The 21,650-nt window shown below is 36.9% G+C and overlaps 1 protein-coding gene across 1 annotated transcript in view; it reads left to right on the forward strand.

Moving 5' to 3' along the window:
* slc22a13b (solute carrier family 22 member 13b) overlaps nt 1-20,547 on the forward strand; it is a 37,960-nt gene extending 17,413 nt beyond the window's left edge. The window contains exon 6 of the mRNA XM_052516254.1: nt 20,494-20,547. Coding sequence (XP_052372214.1) covers nt 20,494-20,547 — 54 coding nt within the window. The remainder of the gene's footprint in view (nt 1-20,493) is intronic.
* The last annotated feature ends 1,103 nt before the right edge of the window (nt 20,548-21,650 follow it).

The following is a 21,650-nucleotide window of genomic DNA, read 5'->3' on the forward strand; positions in this document are numbered from 1 at the left end:
TATCACTATCATACTAACATCCAGCAGGTTATTATCATCACTATCATACTAACATCCAGCAGGTTATTATCACTATCATACTAACATCCAGCAGGTTATTATCATCATTATCATACTAACATCCAGCAGGTTATTATCATCACTATCATACTAACATCCAGCAGGTTATTATCACTATCATACTAACATCCAGCAGGTTATTATCATCATTATCATACTAACATCCAGCAGGTTATTATCATCATTATCATACTAACATCCAGCAGGTTATTATCACTATCATACTAACATCCAGCAGGTTATTATCATTATCATACTAACATCCAGCAGGTTATTATATCACTATCATACTAACATCCAGCAGGTTATTATCACTATCATACTAACATCCAGCAGGTTATTATCACTATCATACTAACATCCAGCAGGTTATTATCATCACTATCATACTAACATCCAGCAGGTTATTATCATCACTATCATACTAACATCCAGCAGGTTATTATCATCATTATCATACTAACATCCAGCAGGTTATTATCATCATTATCATACTAACATCCAGCAGGTTATTATCATCACTATCATACTAACATCCAGCAGGTTATTATCACTATCATACTAACATCCAGCAGGTTATTATCACTATCATACTAACATCCAGCAGGTTATTATCATCACTATCATACTAACATCCAGCAGGTTATCATCATTATCATACTAACATCCAGCAGGTTATTATCACTATCATACTAACATCCAGCAGGTTATTATCATCATTATCATACTAACATCCAGCAGGTTATTATCATCATTATCATACTAACATCCAGCAGGTTATTATCATCACTATCATACTAACATCCAGCAGGTTATTATCACTATCATACTAACATCCAGCAGGTTATTATCACTATCATACTAACATCCAGCAGGTTATTATCACTATCATACTAACATCCAGCAGGTTATCATCACTATCATACTAACATCCAGCAGGTTATTATATCACTATCATACTAACATCCAGCAGGTTATTATCATCATTATCATACTAACATCCAGCAGGTTATTATCATCATTATCATACTAACATCCAGCAGGTTATTATCATCATTATCATACTAACATCCAGCAGGTTATTATCACTATCATACTAACATCCAGCAGGTTATTATCACTATCATACTAACATCCAGCAGGTTATTATCACTATCATACTAACATCCAGCAGGTTATCATCACTATCATACTAACATCCAGCAGGTTATTATCATCATTATCATACTAACATCCAGCAGGTTATTATCACTATCATACTAACATCCAGCAGGTTATTATCACTATCATACTAACATCCAGCAGGTTATTATCACTATCATACTAACATCCAGCAGGTTATCATCACTATCATACTAACATCCAGCAGGTTATTATCACTATCATACTAACATCCAGCAGGTTATTATCACTATCATACTAACATCCAGCAGGTTATTATCATCACTATCATACTAACATCCAGCAGGTTATTATCACTATCATACTAACATCCAGCAGGTTATTATCACTATCATACTAACATCCAGCAGGTTATTATCACTATCATACTAACATCCAGCAGGTTATTATCATCACTATCATACTAACATCCAGCAGGTTATTATCATCACTATCATACTAACATCCAGCAGGTTATTATCATCACTATCATACTAACATCCAGCAGGTTATTATCACTATCATACTAACATCCAGCAGGTTATTATCACTATCATACTAACATCCAGCAGGTTATTATATCACTATCATACTAACATCCAGCAGGTTATTATCATCACTATCATACTAACATCCAGCAGGTTATTATCACTATCATACTAACATCCAGCAGGTTATTCATCACTATCATACTAACATCCAGCAGGTTATTATCATCACTATCATACTAACATCCAGCAGGTTATTATCATCACTATCATACTAACATCCAGCAGGTTATTATCATCACTATCATACTAACATCCAGCAGGTTATTATCACTATCATACTAACATCCAGCAGGTTATTATCACTATCATACTAACATCCAGCAGGTTAGTATCACTATCATACTAACATCCAGCAGGTTATTATCATCACTATCATACTAACATCCAGCAGGTTATTATCATCACTATCATACTAACATCCAGAGGGTTATTATCATCACTATCATACTAACATCCAACGGGTTATTATCACTATCATACTAACATCCAGCAGGTTATTATCACTATCATACTAACATCCAGCAGGTTATTATCATCACTATCATACTAACATCCAGCGGGTTTTTATCACTATCATACTAACATCCAGCAGGTTATCATCACTATCATACTAACATCCAGCAGGTTATTATCACTATCATACTAACATCCAGCAGGTTATTATCATCACTATCATACTAACATCCAGCAGGTTATTATCATCACTATCATACTAACATCCAGCAGGTTATTATCATCACTATCATACTAACATCCAGCAGGTTATTATCATCACTATCATACTAACATCCAACGGGTTATTATCACTATCATACTAACATCCAGCAGGTTATTATCACTATCATACTAACATCCAGCAGGTTATTATCATCACTATCATACTAACATCCAGCGGGTTTTTATCACTATCATACTAACATCCAGCAGGTTATCATCACTATCATACTAACATCCAGCAGGTTATTATCATCACTATCATACTAACATCCAGCAGGTTATTATCACTATCATACTAACATCCAGCAGGTTATTATCATCACTATCATACTAACATCCAGCAGGTTATTATCACTATCATACTAACATCCAGCAGGTTATTATCATCACTATCATACTAACATCCAGCAGGTTATTATCATCACTATCATACTAACATCCAGCAGGTTATTATCACTATCATACTAACATCCAGCAGGTTATCATCACTATCATACTAACATCCAGCAGGTTATTATCACTATCATACTAACATCCAGCAGGTTATTATCACTATCATACTAACATCCAGCAGGTTATTATCACTATCATACTAACATCCAGCAGGTTATTATCACTATCATACTAACATCCAGCAGGTTATTATCATCATTATCATACTAACATCCAGCAGGTTATTATCACTATCATACTAACATCCAGCAGGTTATTATCATCACTATCATACTAACATCCAGCAGGTTATTATCACTATCATACTAACATCCAGCAGGTTATTATTATCACTATCATACTAACATCCAGCAGGTTATTATCATCACTATCATACTAACATCCAGCACGTTATTATCACTATCATACTAACATCCAGCACGTTATTATCATCACTATCATACTAACATCCAGCAGGTTATTATCACTATCATACTAACATCCAGCAGGTTATTATCACTATCATACTAACATCCAGCAGGTTATTATCATCATTATCATACTAACATCCAGCAGGTTATTATCACTATCATACTAACATCCAGCAGGTTATTATCACTATCATACTAACATCCAGCAGGTTATTATCACTATCATACTAACATCCAGCAGGTTATTATCACTATCATACTAACATCCAGCAGGTTATTATCACTATCATACTAACATCCAGCAGGTTATTATCATCATTATCATACTAACATCCAGCAGGTTATTATCATCACTATCATACTAACATCCAGCAGGTTATTATCATCACTATCATACTAACATCCAGCAGGTTATTATCACTATCATACTAACATCCAGCAGGTTATTATCATCACTATCATACTAACATCCAGCAGGTTATTATCACTATCATACTAACATCCAGCAGGTTATTATCATCATTATCATACTAACATCCAGCAGGTTATTATCACTATCATACTAACATCCAGCAGGTTATTATCATCACTATCATACTAACATCCAGCAGGTTATTATCACTATCATACTAACATCCAGCAGGTTATTATCATCACTATCATACTAACATCCAGCAGGTTATTATCATCACTATCATACTAACATCCAGCAGGTTATTATCATCACTATCATACTAACATCCAGCAGGTTATTTATCACTATCATACTAACATCCAGCAGGTTATTTATCACTATCATACTAACATCCAGCAGGTTATTATCACTATCATACTAACATCCAGCAGGTTATTATCAGGTTATTATCACTATCATACTAACATCCAGCAGGTTATCATCACTATCATACTAACATCCAGCAGGTTATTATCACTATCATACTAACATCCAGCAGGTTATTATCACTATCATACTAACATCCAGCAGGTTATTATCATCACTATCATACTAACATCCAGCAGGTTATTATCATCACTATCATACTAACATCCAGCAGGTTATTATCATCACTATCATACTAACATCCAGCAGGTTATTATCATCACTATCATACTAACATCCAGCAGGTTATTATCATCACTATCATACTAACATCCAGCAGGTTATTATCATCACTATCATACTAACATCCAGCAGGTTATTATCATCACTATCATACTAACATCCAGCAGGTTATTATCATCACTATCATACTAACATCCAGCAGGTTATTATCATCACTATCATACTAACATCCAGCAGGTTATTATCATCACTATCATACTAACATCCAGCAGGTTATTATCATCACTATCATACTAACATCCAGCAGGTTATTATCATCACTATCATACTAACATCCAGCAGGTTATTATCATCACTATCATACTAACATCCAGCAGGTTATCATCACTATCATACTAACATCCAGCAGGTTATTATCATCACTATCATACTAACATCCAGCAGGTTATTTATCACTATCATACTAACATCCAGCAGGTTATTATCATCACTATCATACTAACATCCAGCAGGTTATTATCATCACTATCATACTAACATCCAGCAGGTTATTATCATCACTATCATACTAACATCCAGCAGGTTATTATCACTATCATACTAACATCCAGCAGGTTATTATCACTATCATACTAACATCCAGCAGGTTATTATCATCACTATCATACTAACATCCAGCAGGTTATTATCATCACTATCATACTAACATCCAGCAGGTTATTATCATCACTATCATACTAACATCCAGCAGGTTATTATATCACTATCATACTAACATCCAGCAGGTTATTATCATCACTATCATACTAACATCCAGCAGGTTATTATCATCACTATCATACTAACATCCAGCAGGTTATTATCACTATCATACTAACATCCAGCAGGTTATTATCATCACTATCATACTAACATCCAGCAGGTTATTATCATCACTATCATACTAACATCCAGCAGGTTATTATCATCACTATCATACTAACATCCAGCAGGTTATTATCATCACTATCATACTAACATCCAGCAGGTTATTATCATCACTATCATACTAACATCCAGCAGGTTATTATCACTATCATACTAACATCCAGCAGGTTATTATCATCACTATCATACTAACATCCAGCAGGTTATTATCATCACTATCATACTAACATCCAGCAGGTTATTATTTATTATCACTATCATACTAACATCCAGCAGGTTATTATCACTATCATACTAACATCCAGCAGGTTATTATCACTATCATACTAACATCCAGCAGGTTATTATCATCACTATCATACTAACATCCAGCAGGTTATTCATCACTATCATACTAACATCCAGCAGGTTATTATCACTATCATACTAACATCCAGCAGGTTATTATATCACTATCATACTAACATCCAGCAGGTTATTATCACTATCATACTAACATCCAGCAGGTTATTATATCACTATCATACTAACATCCAGCAGGTTATTTATCACTATCATACTAACATCCAGCAGGTTATTATCATCACTATCATACTAACATCCAGCAGGTTATTATCACTATCATACTAACATCCAGCAGGTTATTATCACTATCATACTAACATCCAGCAGGTTATTATCACTATCATACTAACATCCAGCAGGTTATTATCACTATCATACTAACATCCAGCAGGTTATTTATCACTATCATACTAACATCCAGCAGGTTATTATCACTATCATACTAACATCCAGCAGGTTATTATCATCACTATCATACTAACATCCAGCAGGTTATTATCACTATCATACTAACATCCAGCAGGTTATTTATCACTATCATACTAACATCCAGCAGGTTATTATCATCATTATCATACTAACATCCAGCAGGTTATTATCATCACTATCATACTAACATCCAGCAGGTTATTATCACTATCATACTAACATCCAGCAGGTTATTATCATATTATCATACTAACATCCAGCAGGTTATTATCACTATCATACTAACATCCAGCAGGTTATTATCACTATCATACTAACATCCAGCAGGTTATTATCATCACTATCATACTAACATCCAGCAGGTTATTATCATCATTATATACATACTAACATCCAGCAGGTTATTATCACTATCATACTAACATCCAGCAGGTTATTATCACTATCATACTAACATCCAGCAGGTTATTATCATCACTATCATACTAACATCCAGCAGGTTATTATCACTATCATACTAACATCCAGCAGGTTATTATCACTATCATACTAACATCCAGCAGGTTATTATCATCACTATCATACTAACATCCAGCAGGTTATTATCATCACTATCATACTAACATCCAGCAGGTTATTATCATCACTATCATACTAACATCCAGCAGGTTATTATCACTATCATACTAACATCCAGCAGGTTATTTATCACTATCATACTAACATCCAGCAGGTTATTATCACTATCATACTAACATCCAGCAGGTTATTATCACTATCATACTAACATCCAGCAGGTTATTATCACTATCATACTAACATCCAGCAGGTTATTATCACTATCATACTAACATCCAGCAGGTTATTATCATCACTATCATACTAACATCCAGCAGGTTATTATCATCACTATCATACTAACATCCAGCAGGTTATTATCATCACTATCATACTAACATCCAGCAGGTTATTATCATCACTATCATACTAACATCCAGCAGGTTATTTATCACTATCATACTAACATCCAGCAGGTTATTATCACTATCATACTAACATCCAGCAGGTTATTATCACTATCATACTAACATCCAGCAGGTTATTATCATCACTATCATACTAACATCCAGCGGGTTTTTATCACTATCATACTAACATCCAGCAGGTTATCATCACTATCATACTAACATCCAGCAGGTTATTATCATCACTATCATACTAACATCCAGCAGGTTATTATCACTATCATACTAACATCCAGCAGGTTATTATCATCACTATCATACTAACATCCAGCAGGTTATTATCACTATCATACTAACATCCAGCAGGTTATTATCATCACTATCATACTAACATCCAGCAGGTTATTATCATCACTATCATACTAACATCCAGCAGGTTATTATCACTATCATACTAACATCCAGCAGGTTATTATCACTATCATACTAACATCCAGCAGGTTATTATCACTATCATACTAACATCCAGCAGGTTATCATCACTATCATACTAACATCCAGCAGGTTATTATCACTATCATACTAACATCCAGCAGGTTATTATCACTATCATACTAACATCCAGCAGGTTATTATCATCATTATCATACTAACATCCAGCAGGTTATTATCACTATCATACTAACATCCAGCAGGTTATTATCACTATCATACTAACATCCAGCAGGTTATTATCATCACTATCATACTAACATCCAGCAGGTTATTCATCACTATCATACTAACATCCAGCAGGTTATTATCACTATCATACTAACATCCAGCAGGTTATTTATCACTATCATACTAACATCCAGCAGGTTATTATCACTATCATACTAACATCCAGCAGGTTATTATCACTATCATACTAACATCCAGCAGGTTATTATCACTATCATACTAACATCCAGCAGGTTATTTATCACTATCATACTAACATCCAGCAGGTTATTATCATCACTATCATACTAACATCCAGCAGGTTATTATCATCACTATCATACTAACATCCAGCAGGTTATTATCATCACTATCATACTAACATCCAGCAGGTTATTATCATCACTATCATACTAACATCCAGCAGGTTATTATCACTATCATACTAACATCCAGCAGGTTATTTATCACTATCATACTAACATCCAGCAGGTTATTATCATCACTATCATACTAACATCCAGCAGGTTATTATCACTATCATACTAACATCCAGCAGGTTATCATCACTATCATACTAACATCCAGCAGGTTATTTATCACTATCATACTAACATCCAGCAGGTTATTATCACTATCATACTAACATCCAGCAGGTTATTTATCACTATCATACTAACATCAGCAGGTTATTATCACTATCATACTAACATCCAGCAGGTTATTATCATCACTATCATACTAACATCCAGCAGGTTATTATCATCACTATCATACTAACATCAGCAGGTTATTATCATACTAACATCCAGCAGGTTATTATCACTATCATACTAACATCCAGCAGGTTTATTATCACTATCATACTAACATCCAGCAGGTTATTATCACTATCATACTAACATCCAGCAGGTTATTATCACTATCATACTAACATCCAGCAGGTTATTATCACTATCATACTAACATCCAGCAGGTTATTATCACTATCATACTAACATCCAGCAGGTTATTATCACTATCATACTAACATCCAGCAGGTTATTATCATCACTATCATACTAACATCCAGCAGGTTATTATCTATCATACTAACATCAGCAGGTTATATCACTATCATACTAACATCCAGCAGGTTATCATCATATATCTAACATCCAGCAGGTTATTATATCACTATCATACTAACATCCAGCAGGTTATTATCATCATTATCATACTAACATCCAGCAGGTTATTATCACTATCATACTAACATCCAGCAGGTTATTATCATCATTATCATACTAACATCCAGCAGGTTATTATCACTATCATACTAACATCCAGCAGGTTATTATCACTATCATACTAACATCCAGCAGGTTATTATCATCATTATCATACTAACATCCAGCAGGTTATTATCATCATTATCATACTAACATCCAGCAGGTTATTATCACTATCATACTAACATCCAGCAGGTTATTATCACTATCATACTAACATCCAGCAGGTTATTATCATCACTATCATACTAACATCCAGCAGGTTATTATCACTATCATACTAACATCCAGCAGGTTATTATCACTATCATACTAACATCCAGGTTATTATCATCACTATCATACTAACATCCAGCAGGTTATTATCATCACTATCATACTAACATCCAGCAGGTTATTATCACATTATCATACTAACATCCAGCAGGTTATTATATCATTATCATACTAACATCCAGCAGGTTATTATCATCACTATCATACTAACATCCAGCAGGTTATTATCACTATCATACTAACATCCAGCAGGTTATTATAACTATCATACTAACATCCAGCAGGTTATTATCATCACTATCATACTAACATCCAGCAGGTTATTATCATCATTATCATACTAACATCCAGCAGGTTATTATCACTATCATACTAACATCCAGCAGGTTATTATCACTATCATACTAACATCCAGCAGGTTATTATCATCATTATCATACTAACATCCAGCAGGTTATTATCACTATCATACTAACATCCAGCAGGTTATTTATCACTATCATACTAACATCCAGCAGGTTATTATCACTATCATACTAACATCCAGCAGGTTATTATCACTATCATACTAACATCCAGCAGGTTATTATCACTATCATACTAACATCCAGCAGGTTATTTATCACTATCATACTAACATCCAGCAGGTTATTATCACTATCATACTAACATCCAGCAGGTTATTATCTATCATACTAACATCCAGCAGGTTATTACTAACATCCAGCAGGTTATTATCACTATCATACTAACATCCAGCAGGTTATTATCACTATCATACTAACATCCAGCAGGTTATTATCACTATCATACTAACATCCAGCAGGTTATTATCTATCATACTATCAGCAGGTTATTATCATCACTATCATACTAACATCCAGCAGGTTATTATCATCACTATCATACTAACATCCAGAGGGTTATTATCACTATCATACTAACATCCAGCAGGTTATTATCATCACTATCATACTAACATCCAACGGGTTATTATCACTATCATACTAACATCCAGCAGGTTATTATCACTATCATACTAACATCCAGCAGGTTATTATCATCACTATCATACTAACATCCAGCGGGTTATTATCACTATCATACTAACATCCAGCAGGTTATCATCACTATCATACTAACATCCAGCAGGTTATTATCACTATCATACTAACATCCAGCAGGTTATTATCACTATCATACTAACATCCAGCAGGTTATTATCACTATCATACTAACATCCAGCAGGTTATTATCACTATCATACTAACATCCAGCAGGTTATTATCATCACTATCATACTAACATCCAGCAGGTTATTATCATCACTATCATACTAACATCCAGCAGGTTATTATCACTATCATACTAACATCCAGCAGGTTATTATCACTATCATACTAACATCCAGCAGGTTATTATCACTATCATACTAACATCCAGCAGGTTATTATCACTATCATACTAACATCCAGCAGGTTATTATCATCACTATCATACTAACATCCAGCAGGTTATTATCATCACTATCATACTAACATCCAGCAGGTTATTATCATCATTATCATACTAACATCCAGCAGGTTATTATCACTATCATACTAACATCCAGCAGGTTATTATCATCACTATCATACTAACATCCAGCAGGTTATTATCATCACTATCATACTAACATCCAGCAGGTTATTATCATCACTATCATACTAACATCCAGCAGGTTATTATCACTATCATACTAACATCCAGCAGGTTATTATCATCACTATCATACTAACATCCAGCAGGTTATTATCATCTATCTAACATCCAGCAGGTTATTATCATCACTATCATACTAACATCCAGCAGGTTATTATCATCACTATCATACTAACATCCAGCAGGTTATTATCATCATTATCATACTAACATCCAGCAGGTTATTATCACTATCATACTAACATCCAGCAGGTTATTATCACTATCATACTAACATCCAGCAGGTTATTATCACTATCATACTAACATCCAGCAGGTTATTATCACTATCATACTAACATCCAGCAGGTTATTATCATCATTATCATACTAACATCCAGCAGGTTATCATCACTATCATACTAACATCCAGCAGGTTATTATCATCACTATCATACTAACATCCAGCAGGTTATTATCACTATCATACTAACATCCAGCAGGTTATTATCATCACTATCATACTAACATCCAGAGGGTTATTATCATCACTATCATACTAACATCCAGAGGGTTATTATCATCACTATCATACTAACATCCAGCGGGTTATTATCACTATCATACTAACATCCAGCGGGTTATTATCACTATCATACTAACATCCAGCGGGTTATTATCACTATCATACTAACATCCAGCGGGTTATTATCATCACTATCATACTAACATCCAGCAGGTTATTATCATCACTATCATACTAACATCCAGCAGGTTATTATCATCATTATCATACTAACATCCAGCAGGTTATTATCACTATCATACTAACATCCAGAGGGTTATTATCATCACTATCATACTAACATCCAGCAGGTTATTATCATCACTATCATACTAACATCCAGCAGGTTATTATCATCACTATCATACTAACATCCAGCAGGTTATTATCACTATCATACTAACATCCAGCAGGTTATTATCATCACTATCATACTAACATCCAGCAGGTTATTATCACTATCACTAACATCCAGCAGGTTATTATCATCACTATCATACTAACATCCAGCAGGTTATTATCATCACTATCATACTAACATCCAGCAGGTTATTATCATCATTATCATACTAACATCCAGCAGGTTATTATCACTATCATACTAACATCCAGCGGGTTATTATCATCACTATCATTCTAACATCCAGCAGGTTATTATCACTATCATACTAACATCCAGCAGGTTATTATCACTATCATACTAACATCCAGCAGGTTATTATCATCATTATCATACTAACATCCAGCAGGTTATTATCACTATCATACTAACATCCAGCAGGTTATTATCATCACTATCATTCTAACATCCAGCAGGTTATTATCACTATCATACTAACATCCAGCAGGTTATTATCATCACTATCATACTAACATCCAGCAGGTTATTATCATCACTATCATACTAACATCCAGCAGGTTATTATCATCACTATCATACTAACATCCAGCAGGTTATTATCACTATCATACTAACATCCAGCAGGTTATTATCATCACTATCATACTAACATCCAGCAGGTTATTATCATCACTATCATACTAACATCCAGCAGGTTATTATCACTATCATACTAACATCCAGCAGGTTATTATCACTATCATACTAACATCCAGCAGGTTATTATCATCATTATCATACTAACATCCAGCAGGTTATTATCATCACTATCATACTAACATCCAGCAGGTTATTATCATCACTATCATACTAACATCCAGAGGTTATTATCATCACTATCATACTAACATCCAGCAGGTTATTATCATCACTATCATACTAACATCCAGCAGGTTATTATCATCACTATCATACTAACATCCAGAGGTTATTATCACTATCATACTAACATCCAGCAGGTTATTATCATCACTATCATACTAACATCCAGCAGGTTATTATCATCATTATCATACTAACATCCAGCAGGTTATTATCATCATTATCATACTAACATCCAGCAGGTTATTATCACTATCATACTAACATCCAGCAGGTTATTATCATCATTATCATACTAACATCCAGCAGGTTATTATCACTATCATACTAACATCCAGCAGGTTATTATCACTATCATACTAACATCCAGCAGGTTATTATCATCATTATCATACTAACATCCAGCAGGTTATTATCATCATTATCATACTAACATCCAGCAGATTATTATCACTATCATACTAACATCCAGCAGGTTATTATCACTATCATACTAACATCCAGCAGGTTATTATCATCACTATCATACTAACATCCAGCAGGTTATTATCACTATCATACTAACATCCAGCAGGTTATTATCACTATCATACTAACATCCAGGTTATTATCATCACTATCATACTAACATCCAGCAGGTTATTATCATCACTATCATACTAACATCCAGCAGGTTATTATCATCATTATCAAACTAACATCCAGCAGGTTATTATCATCATTATCATACTAACATCCAGCAGGTTATTATCATCACTATCATACTAACATCCAGGTTATTATCACTATCATACTAACATCCAGCAGGTTATTATAACTATCATACTAACATCCAGCAGGTTATTATCATCACTATCATACTAACATCCAGCAGGTTATTATCATCATTATCATACTAACATCCAGCAGGTTATTATCACTATCATACTAACATCCAGCAGGTTATTATCATCATTATCATACTAACATCCAGCAGGTTATTATCATCATTATCATACTAACATCCAGCAGGTTATTATCACTATCATACTAACATCCAGCAGGTTATTATCACTATCATACTAACATCCAGCAGGTTATTATCACTATCATACTAACATCCAGCAGGTTATTATCACTATCATACTAACATCCAGCAGGTTATTATCACTATCATACTAACATCCAGCAGGTTATTATCACTATCATACTAACATCCAGCAGGTTATCATCACTATCATACTAACATCCAGCAGGTTATTATCACTATCATACTAACATCCAGCAGGTTATTATCACTATCATACTAACATCCAGCAGGTTATTATCATCACTATCATACTAACATCCAGCAGGTTATTATCACTATCATACTAACATCCAGCAGGTTATTATCACTATCATACTAACATCCAGCAGGTTATTATCACTATCATACTAACATCCAGCAGGTTAGTATCACTATCATACTAACATCCAGCAGGTTATTATCATCACTATCATACTAACATCCAGCAGGTTATTATCATCACTATCATACTAACATCCAGCAGGTTATTATCATCACTATCATACTAACATCCAGAGGGTTATTATCACTATCATACTAACATCCAGCAGGTTATTATCATCACTATCATACTAACATCCAACGGGTTATTATCACTATCATACTAACATCCAGCAGGTTATTATCACTATCATACTAACATCCAGCAGGTTATTATCATCACTATCATACTAACATCCAGCAGGTTATTATCATCACTATCATACTAACATCCAGAGGGTTATTATCACTATCATACTAACATCCAGCAGGTTATTATCATCACTATCATACTAACATCCAACGGGTTATTATCACTATCATACTAACATCCAGCAGGTTATTATCACTATCATACTAACATCCAGCAGGTTATTATCATCACTATCATACTAACATCCAGCGGGTTATTATCACTATCATACTAACATCCAGCAGGTTATCATCACTATCATACTAACATCCAGCAGGTTATTATCATCACTATCATACTAACATCCAGCAGGTTATTATCACTATCATACTAACATCCAGCAGGTTATTATCATCACTATCATACTAACATCCAGCAGGTTATTATCACTATCATACTAACATCCAGCAGGTTATTATCATCACTATCATACTAACATCCAGAGGGTTATTATCATCACTATCATACTAACATCCAGAGGGTTATTATCATCACTATCATACTAACATCCAGCGGGTTATTATCACTATCATACTAACATCCAGCGGGTTATTATCACTATCATACTAACATCCAGCGGGTTATTATCACTATCATACTAACATCCAGCGGGTTATTATCATCACTATCATACTAACATCCAGCAGGTTATTATCATCACTATCATACTAACATCCAGCAGGTTATTATCATCATTATCATACTAACATCCAGCAGGTTATTATCACTATCATACTAACATCCAGAGGGTTATTATCATCACTATCATACTAACATCCAGCAGGTTATTATCATCACTATCATACTAACATCCAGCAGGTTATTATCATCACTATCATACTAACATCCAGCAGGTTATTATCACTATCATACTAACATCCAGCAGGTTATTATCATCACTATCATACTAACATCCAGCAGGTTATTATCATCACTAACATCCAGCGGGTTATTATCATCACTATCATACTAACATCCAGCGGGTTATTATCATCACTATCATACTAACATACAGCAGGTTATTATCATCATTATCATACTAACATCCAGCAGGTTATTATCACTATCATACTAACATCCAGCGGGTTATTATCATCACTATCGTTCTAACATCCAGCAGGTTATTATCACTATCATACTAACATCCAGCAGGTTATTATCACTATCATACTAACATCCAGCAGGTTATTATCATCATTATCATACTAACATCCAGCAGGTTATTATCACTATCATACTAACATCCAGCGGGTTATTATCATCACTATCGTTCTAACATCCAGCAGGTTATTATCACTATCATACTAACATCCAGCAGGTTATTATCATCACTATCATACTAACATCCAGCAGGTTATTATCATCACTATCATACTAACATCCAGCAGGTTATTATCATCACTATCATACTAACATCCAGCAGGTTATCATCACTATCATACTAACATCCAGCAGGTTATTATCATCACTATCATACTAACATCCAGCAGGTTATTATCATCACTATCATACTAACATCCAGCAGGTTATTATCACTATCATACTAACATCCAGCAGGTTATTATCACTATCATACCGACATCCAGCAGGTTATTATCATCACTATCATACTAACATCCAGCGGGTTATTATCATCACTATCATACTAACATCCAGCAGGTTATTATCATCACTATCATACTAACATCCAGAGGGTTATTATCATCACTATCATACTAACATCCAGCAGGTTATTATCATCACTATCATACTAACATCCAGCAGGTTATTATCATCACTATCATACTAACATCCAGAGGGTTATTATCACTATCATACTAACATCCAGAGGGTTATTATCATCACTATCATACTAACATCCAGAGGGTTATTATCATCACTATCATACTAACATCCAGCAGGTTATTATCACTATCATACTAACATCCAGCAGGTTATTATTAACATCACTATCATTTTTTATTTTGATTTATTTCACCTTTATTTAACCAGGTAGGCTTGTTGAGAACAAGTTCTCATTTGCAACTGCGACCTGGCCAAGATAAAGCATAGCAGTATGAACAGACAACACAGAGTTACACATGGAGTAAACAATTAACAAGTCAATAACACAGTAGAAAAAAAGGGAGTCTATATACATTGTGTGCAAAAGGCATAAGGAGGTAGGCGAATAATTACAATTTTGCAGATTAATACAGGAGTGATAAATGATCAGATGGTCAGTATGGGATGAGGTAGGTAAAAATGGGTGGGCTATTTACCGATAGATTATGTACAGCTGCAGCGATCGGTTAGCTGCTCAGATAGCAGATGTTTGAAGTTGGTGAGGGAGATAAAAGTCTCCAACTTCAGCGATTTTTGCAATTCGTTCCAGTCACAGGCAGCAGAGAACTGGAACAAAAGGTGGCCAAATGAGGTGTTGGCTTTAGGGATGAACAGTGAGATACACCTGCTGGAGCGCGTGCTACGGGTGGGTGTTGCCATCGTGACCAGTGAACTGAGAAAAGGCGGAGCTTTACCTAGCATGGACTTGTAGATGACCTGGAACCAGTGGGTCTTGCGACGAATATGTAGCGAGGGCCAGCTGACAAGAGCATACAGGTCGCAGTGGTGGGTGGTATAAGGTGCTTTACTGACAAAACGGATGGCACTGTGATAAACTGCATCCAGTTTACTGAGTAGAGTATTGGAACCAATTTTGTAGATGACATCGCCGAAGTCGAGGATCGGTAGGATAGTCAGTTTGACCTGTTTGTTAACTTGGCTTTTGAAGACCTTAGATAGGCAGGGCAGGATGCATATAGGTCTGTAGCAGTTTGGGTCCAGGGTGTCTCCCCCTTTGAAGAGGGGGATGACTGTGGCAGCTTTCCAATCCTTGGGGATCTCAGACGATATGAAAGAGAGGTTAAATGAGAGAGGCTGTATCTGTTCTTGGTTCTGCATTTTTTGAACGGAGCATGCTTATCTAAAATGGTGAGGAAGTTACTTTTAAAGAATGACCAGGCATCCTCAACTGACGGGATGAGGTCAATGTCCTTCCAGGATACCCGGGCCAGGTCGATTAGAAAGGCCTGCTCACAGAAGTGTTTTAGAGTGCGTTTGACGGTGATGAGGGGTGGTCGTTTGACTGCGGCTCCGTAGCGTATACAGGCAATGAGGCAGTGGTCGCTGAGATCCAGGTTGAAGACAGCGGAGGTGTATTTGGAGGGCCAGTTGGTCAGGATGACGTCTATGAGGGTGCCCTTGTTTACAGATTTAGGGTTGTACCTGGTGGGTTCCTTGATGATTTGTGTGAGATTGAGGGCATCTAGCATAGATTGTAGGATTGTAGGACTGCCGGGGTGTTAAGCATATCCCAGTTTAGGTCAACTAACAGAACAAAGTCTGAAGCTAGATGGGGGGCGATTAATTCACAAATGGTGTCCAGGGCACAGCTGGGGGCTGAGGGGGGTCGGTAGCAGGCGGCAACAGTGAGAGACTTATTTCTGGAGAGAGTAATTTTCAAAATTAGTAGTTTGAACTGTTTGGGTATGGACCTGGAAAGTATGACATACTTTGCAGGCTATCTCTGGAAAGTAAGACGTACTTTGCAGGCTATCTCTGCAGTAGACTGCAACTCCTCCCCCTTTGGCGGTTCTATCTTGACGGAAAATGTTATAGTTGGGTATGGAAATCTCAGAATTTTTGGTGGCCTTCCTGAGCCAGGATTCAGACACAGCAAGGACATCAGGGTTAGCAGAGTGTGCTAAAGCAGTGAGTAAAACAAACTTAGGGAGGAGGCTTCTGATGTTGACATGCATGAAACCAAGGCTTTTTCGATCACAGAAGTCAACAAATGAGGGTGCCTGGGGACGTGCAGGGCCTGGGTTTACCTCCACATCACCCGCGGAACAGAGGAGTAGTAGTATGAGGGTGCGGCTAAAGGCTATCAAAACTGGTCGCCTAGAGCGTTGGGGACAGAGAATAAAAGGAGCAGATTTCTAGGCATGGTAGAATATATTCAGGGCATAATGCGCAGACAGGGGTATGGTGGGGTGCGGGTACAGCGGAGGTAAGCCCAGGCACTGGGTGATGATGAGAGAGGTTTTATCTCTGGACATGCTGGTTGTAATGGGTGAGGTCACCGCATGTGTGGGAGGTGGGACAAAGGAGGTATCAGGGGTATGAAGAGTGGAACTAGGGGCTCCATTGTAAACTAAAACAATGATAACTAACCTGAACAACAGTATACGAGGCATATTGACATTTGAGAGAGACATACAGCGAGGCATACAGTAATCACAGGTGTTGAATTGGGAGAGCTAACTAAAACAGTAGCTAAAACAGTAGGTGAGACAACAACAGCTAATCAGCTAGCACAACAACAGCAGGTAAAATGGCGTTGACTAGGCATCGAGGGTCGGATTAACTACACACAGAGCCTGTGCGGCTGGAGTGCGGCTGGAGCAGAATGGAGTACCGTGATTAATGGACAGTTCAGCTATGTAGCCAAGTGATGGGGGCAGCGGTGGGTGGGGCAGAGAAGCTAGACTGGCGAGTATTATCCAGGTTAAGAAAACTGTCTGGCTGTGCAGAAGGTAAAGGCCGCTAGCAGTGGCTAACAATGACTAAATAGCTTGTAGCTAGTTAGCTGGTTAGCGTCTGGAGGTTCTTGAATGTGTTCTTAAAAATAATAGCGATTCCGTATCACATTGGGTGAGGCAGGTTACCGGAAGGTATAATCAAATTAAAAATCGGAAAGAGATTGAAAGTAAATATTTGGTCCGGTGAGTGGTTGGGACGCGGCGATTCAGACGGTGAGCAGGCCTGTGCTAACAAGCTAACAGTTAGTAGGCCGGGGCTGAACAAGGTAGCAGTTAGCGGACCGGGGCTAAACAAGCTAGCAGTTAGCAGGCCGAATTAGCAAGCAAGGAGATAGCAAGGGCTAGAAAGTTAGCCTTTGGGGGACGTCGCGATGGGGTGAGTCTGTTTATGCCTCTTCATGTGGTGACATCGATAGACCGGTCGATATTGTAGCCCAGGAGTATGCTTCGGTGGTAGCACAGGAGCTCTGGCCGGGCTAGCTTCAAGCTAAATGGATGGAAACGCTAGCCAGGAGTAATCATCCGGGGTTCCAGTTATTTGCGGTGGGAATCCGGTAGGAATCCAGGGATAAAAAAAGAATAGGTCCGTTATGTTCTGGTTAGAGTCGCGTTGTTCGAACTGGCGAGAGCTTTCCGAGCTAAAGGTTAGCTGATGACCGGTTAGCTGAAGACCGCTAGCAATGGTTTGCTGACTGATAGCTGGTAGTTAGCTGGCTAGCTTCAGTTGAGGGGTTCCGGATCCGAAGTAAATATAAATACTTTAGAAAAAAAGCAGATCCGCGCTACATTGGGTGAGGCGGGTTGCAGGAGAGTATTTAGAAGTTGCGGTTTTTAGCAAAATGTTTTAAAAGATATGCAAAGAAAAATATGTTTAAAAAAAACAAAACGATATATACAAGGGACACGACACGACAGGACGTCTGACTACTACGCCATCTTGGATCCAATGATCCAGGGTTAGGGAAGTGCCATAATTGGTGTCATAGGGGCTGTTTCGAAGGGTTAAAACCTGTTGCGACTCTAGGGGCAGTATTTTCATTTTTGAAAAAAAAAACGTTCCCGTTTTAAACGGAATATTTTGTCAGGACAAGATGCTAGAATATGCATATAATTGACAGCTTTGGATAGTAAACACTCTAACGTTTCCAAAACTGTAAAGATATTGTCTGTGAGTATAACAGAACTGATGTTGCAGGCGAAAGCCTGAGAAAAATCCCATCCGGAAGTGCCCCATATTTTGAAAGCGCTGCGTTCCAATAAGTCCCTATTGAGCTGTGAATGTGCTATCAACCAGCTTATGCTTTCTACGTGTTCCCCAAAGTGTCTACGCATTTATGTTGAAGAATCGCAATAGGCGGCTACATTGCGTAAGTGGTGCCCTGATGCTCCCAGGGTGACTCTCGCGTAAAATACAGAGGGAGCCATTACTCCAATCGGTTCTACTGAAAAACTGATTGTTCCGACGGATATATTATCGAATAGATATTTGAAAAACACCTTGAGGATGGATTATAAACAACGTTTGCTATGTTTCTGTCTATTATGGAGCTAATTTGGATTTTTTTTCGTGACTGCAATTTCTCAGCCAAACGTGAAGAACAAACGGAGCTATTTCGCCTATTTCGCCTACAATAATAATAATAATAATAACATTGGCTAGCTAACTGGGAGTCTCGTGAGTGAAAACATCCGAAGCTCATCAAAGGTAAATGATTTAATTCGATTGCTTTTCTGATTTCCGTGACCAAGTTACCTGCTGCTAGCTGGACAAAATGCTATGCTAGGCTATCGATAAACTTACACAAATGCTTGTCGAGCTTTGGCTGTAAAGCATATTTTGAAAATCTGAGATGACAGGGTGATTAACAAAAGGCTAAGCTGTGTCTCAATATATTTAATTTGTGATTTTCATGAATAGGAATATTTTCGAGGGATATTTATGTCCGTTGCGTTTTGCTAGTTTCAGGCGATGATTACGCTCCCGCATGCTGCCTTCCACCCAGGACAACAGACTGGATCCCAGCCGGCGACCCAAAACAAGGACCTCGTAAAAGAAGCAAACGAAGCGGTCTTCTGGTCAGGCTCCGGAGACGGGCACATCGCGCGCCACTCCCTAGCATACTACTTGCCAATGTCCAGTCTCTTGACAACAAGGTAGATGAAATCCGAGCAAGGGTAGCATTCCAGAGGGACATCAGGGACTGTAACGTTCTTTGCTTCACGGAAACATGGCTCACTGGAGAGACGCTATCGGAGTCGGTGCAGCCAGCTGGTTTCTCCACGCATCGTGCCGCCAGAAACAAACATCTTTCTGGTAAGAAGAGGGGCGGGGGTCACAACAACATACAGGAACTCAAGTCCTTCTGTTCACCTGATTTAGAATTCCTCACAATCAAATGTCGACCGCATTATCTACCAAGGGAATTCTCTTCGATTATAATCACAGCCGTATATATTCCCCCCCAAGCAGACACATCGATGGCTCTGAACGAACTTTATTTGACTCTTTGCAAACTGGAATCCACACATCCTGAGGCTGCATTCATTGT

Source organism: Oncorhynchus keta, unplaced genomic scaffold (genome assembly GCF_023373465.1).
Source record: "Oncorhynchus keta strain PuntledgeMale-10-30-2019 unplaced genomic scaffold, Oket_V2 Un_scaffold_4195_pilon_pilon, whole genome shotgun sequence".
Lineage (NCBI taxonomy): Eukaryota > Metazoa > Chordata > Actinopteri > Salmoniformes > Salmonidae > Oncorhynchus > Oncorhynchus keta.